This window comes from Strongylocentrotus purpuratus, unplaced genomic scaffold (assembly GCF_000002235.5).
Source record: "Strongylocentrotus purpuratus isolate Spur 01 unplaced genomic scaffold, Spur_5.0 spur5_scaffold_3, whole genome shotgun sequence".
NCBI lineage: Eukaryota > Metazoa > Echinodermata > Echinoidea > Camarodonta > Strongylocentrotidae > Strongylocentrotus > Strongylocentrotus purpuratus.
The window spans coordinates 465,852-469,489 of NW_022145609.1; the positions used below are offsets into that span (position 1 = coordinate 465,852).

Below are 3,638 nucleotides of genomic sequence, written 5' to 3' on the forward strand. Positions count from 1 at the left end.
AGGGACAATCTCGTCCTGTTGAATTATACCATGAATTCAACTCTCCCTCCGCGAAGAGAGCCTCACCGAATCTTGACACCCATGTAAAACTGGGACAAATTGCTGCAGTGGAAACAGAGGATGCATGTGGAATGTAAGCTAGTTGAATGGCTTTCAAAGAGTAAAGTTCATTTTCCATAAAATGATAATTATTCGAGTTGTAAGGCCTATTACGCCTTGATCATCAGATTACTGTTTAGTGGGCATCAGACACCCACTGTTTCTACACCTTAGCTAAGGCATACCACTGGTGACGACTGTCTTGGTCATTGGTCGAATCGTCGGAGTTTACGTTGCTACGCGCTCCTTACAAAAGTAAAAGAAGTTAACATTGACATACAGGTTTAGGGCACTGTGTAGTTTAACACATATTGTATATGATCTACAAAAATAATATTTGAAAAAGGCAAACAAAAAAAGCTTTATAATTTTTGACAAAGGGCCTAACAGTTACATTGAATATTTGCGACTGGTTATAGTGTAATATTCTTGCTATTGAAAAATGAGGAGAACGAACTCCTGGTAAGATTATTTTAACGACACATGCTCGTCTGGCCATTGCTAAGCAGTATATTTCATACAATACTCAAGTTCTTTACTTTATCTCTGGACCCGGCGCTTCACTTCACAAATTTCAACATTAACCGTAACCCTATACTTTTGACGAAATAAATGCAGAAGTAAAATGTCTAGTAATCGACAAAATCTATTTTGACCAGAGTACTACCATAAAAGCAAATGAACAGATGCTTCTGAAACTCACAGGTGCTGGTGACCGTGACGCTCGATGCATCAAGTATTCCGTCTGGCCGGGACGACAAGGCGAAGAAGGATTCTTCGACACTTTGTTGAATCTGGACAGAAGACGTCTCATTGTCTACGACGTACATATTCAGGTTAGCAATGATGCTTCCCTCGCGAAGGTTGGAGGGTACCACGTACAAAGACTTTTCCTCAAAATTGCCCTTCTCCACCATGCCCTTCTGAACCTAGGATTTATCATGAACAATTCAAGTAAAGGATAAACTTCAAAAGGCATGAAAGGAGGAACTATAATTTGCATTCACCTATTGTATGTAATTGTATATGTATTCAAGATCTTTCTCGAAGCCTAGGCTGCAATCTACAAACTCTCGACACACAAAAACAAAGCGCGTATTAAACAACACATAACATACCACACAAACATATCACAATGAACGAACGACTGATACTCGATTTAGCATGGCAAATGTGAGTCGCAACTAACATGATTATATAGTCCAATTGACTAACCTTTCTTCTAGAGGAAAAGAAAAAAGAAAAAGCAATTGTACAAGTCATTGAGAAGAACAGAAGTAAAAGAAAGTCAGGAACAGAACAGAATGAAGAAGAGGAAAAGGCGGATGAGGAAAAGGGAAATACTGAATGTAGACGGTTTAAATCAGGGGATTATAAAGTAAAACATTAACATTAGAAACCAGAGGAATGGTGCGCAAAGCAGGACCTATAACACTGTCCAAATGTAATGATTCTTACGACTTGCTGCCAATTGATTTCTCTAATTCATTCTTATACACGGAGGGTATTATAATGACAAAGTAAACGTTCCTAGTTAGTTATATGCTTCTTTTGCGACAGTGTGATATGGATGTAAACAAATATATAGGCCGGAACAAAGGCATCGTGAAGGAATCAGTCCTAGTTTAAGATAATATTCATTCCTCGTTTTGTCATACGGTCCATTCCTTCTGATCATTGGCAGAATAAAAAAGTATATTATTAATACACGTGAGGAGGTATACCAGCATAACATTTAAGTCACGCTTTAAACACAGAACACCACTGTCTGCTTTCCAATGTCGTAGTGGAATCACGATTTAATATTGTTGTCAATACTGATGATTCAACCAAATTCTAATTTAGAATATATCAATTTCTTAAATGAATAATTCTTACGTAATTTGTGACCATTTCCGCAGCATCCTGGTAATATTGAGATGTTATGTCGGACAAATCCCCGGACGAATTGACGTTGATATTAAACCAGGCATTCTCGATTATTATGTTAGATAACTCTGCAGAAAGAAAACAATATAATAGAAATTTCGAAAATATTCAAATGGGCACCTCATGACTGGTGACGTGCATGCTGCATTAATGAAAGTACAAAACAAGAACCTCGGCATTATTAATCAATTAATGTGCTTCATGGAAAAGACAAATTATTGTTGTCGAATCTTGATGAATGATTCTGAACAAATTTACGCAGTTAGATGTATTTAGACGACAGTCCAAATAATCTCTACAACATTGTTATCCAAAAGCTCCATAGTACAAAGATTATTGAAATAGAGTTCTAATCATACACTATTCGCCAAACCTAAGAAAGAAGGAAATAAATCTACCTGTGATGTAAACGGCAGCCTGATCAGTAAAAACCACGGTACTAGCACCATTCTGATTCCTGCCTTCTCCTTGACAGCGGTAGTATCCGATGTATGCAGGGGTCATAGATGCGATGGTGTATACACGCTGGTTTTCAGTTCCAGGGATCGTTACGTTATCCTTCTGCCATTCAAACCGAATTGCATTCTCAAAGCTACACATCATCTCGACACGTTCAAACGCATTTATCGTAAGACTTGTCGCTGAAGATAGTACTTGAATCGGCTCTAGCTCTGTAACAATCTCACAAACGGTTCCTGTGTGGCCCGGTGCACAGGTGCAAGTGTACGTGTTCAATAAGTCAGTGCAGGTAGCGCGGTTTAAACATGGACTACTGGCACATGCCTTCATTTCTGAATTTGGAGGAAGAATTCTGGAATTATTAACAACCAAACATTTGACAATTATCATGCGTACTCCCATTGTATTTCATCTCTCTCACTTCCCGCACTCACTCTCCCTCTCATACTTACTTCTGCTCTCTCCGTCTATTGTGAAATTAAACTAAAAGAGCTAAACTGAATTATACGAGAATAAAAAAATCCTCCAAAAGATACAAAATGATGCCGATATTACGTCAGGTTACAACTTTGTCATCAGACAGCAAATTTCTGTTGAATATAGAACGATTCATTAAACATAATCATGCAAATTCTGAAAATAATTGAACTTGAGTACATTGCAATTTGTTACTGTTAGCTACAACACCAATACCATATATAGCTGCAAATGGAACATCCACGGATTAAGACAATCCTGTAGCACGGTTTGTGGACGTTTGTCAACATTTCCTCGGACACTTGTGTCTCTACTTCAGCATTACCGAAAACCTAGTCCGAAATTCATCTTTTTGTTGATGATTGTATTTAAAGGTAAAACCAGTATTGGAAATGCCCCAATTTCAAAAATTAAATTGGAAGCTCTCATTACCAATCGTGTGAAAGAATATGTTTTGACTAATACATGATGATACAAAATTTGCCGGGAAACCGCCTACTAATTCATATATTTGGTAAATTTGTTTCTCTCATGGTCTGTGAGAGATATAGGGTAGTCCCATATACATCTTTCTGTGTAAAGTGCTTGTAACTTTACGAAGAATGGGCCAAATTTCTTATCATTTTGATGATTCCAGAACCTTGCAGATGCTAGATGCGGATGATCAACTTTTC

General features: G+C 37.7%; 1 protein-coding gene across 1 annotated transcript; it reads right to left on the reverse strand.

Annotated features, from left to right (window-relative positions):
• Positions 1-262: 262 nt before the first annotated feature.
• Positions 263-2,812, reverse strand: LOC115928731. The gene is made up of 4 exons (XM_030996573.1): positions 2,427-2,812; positions 1,978-2,096; positions 803-1,028; positions 263-342 (listed from the first exon to the last, which is right to left on the reverse strand). The coding sequence occupies exons 1-4, from the start codon at positions 2,629-2,631 to the stop codon at positions 263-265; spliced, it is 630 nt and encodes a 209-aa protein (XP_030852433.1). The 5' UTR covers positions 2,632-2,812.
• Positions 2,813-3,638: the final 826 nt, after the last annotated feature.

What these genes read in the sequence shown, in the direction of transcription:
- LOC115928731 (XM_030996573.1), bottom strand. Translation starts at nt 2,631, where the DNA reads ATGATGTGTAGCTTTGAGAATGCAATTCGGTTTGAATGGCAGAAGGAT. An exon ending in GGCTGCCGTTTACATCACAG is followed by an intron (nt 2,097 to 2,426) that starts GTAGATTTATTT and finishes TTCTTTCTGCAG; the next exon opens with AGTTATCTAACATAATAATC. An exon ending in CGGAAATGGTCACAAATTAC is followed by an intron (nt 1,029 to 1,977) that starts GTAAGAATTATT and finishes GATAAATCCTAG; the next exon opens with GTTCAGAAGGGCATGGTGGA.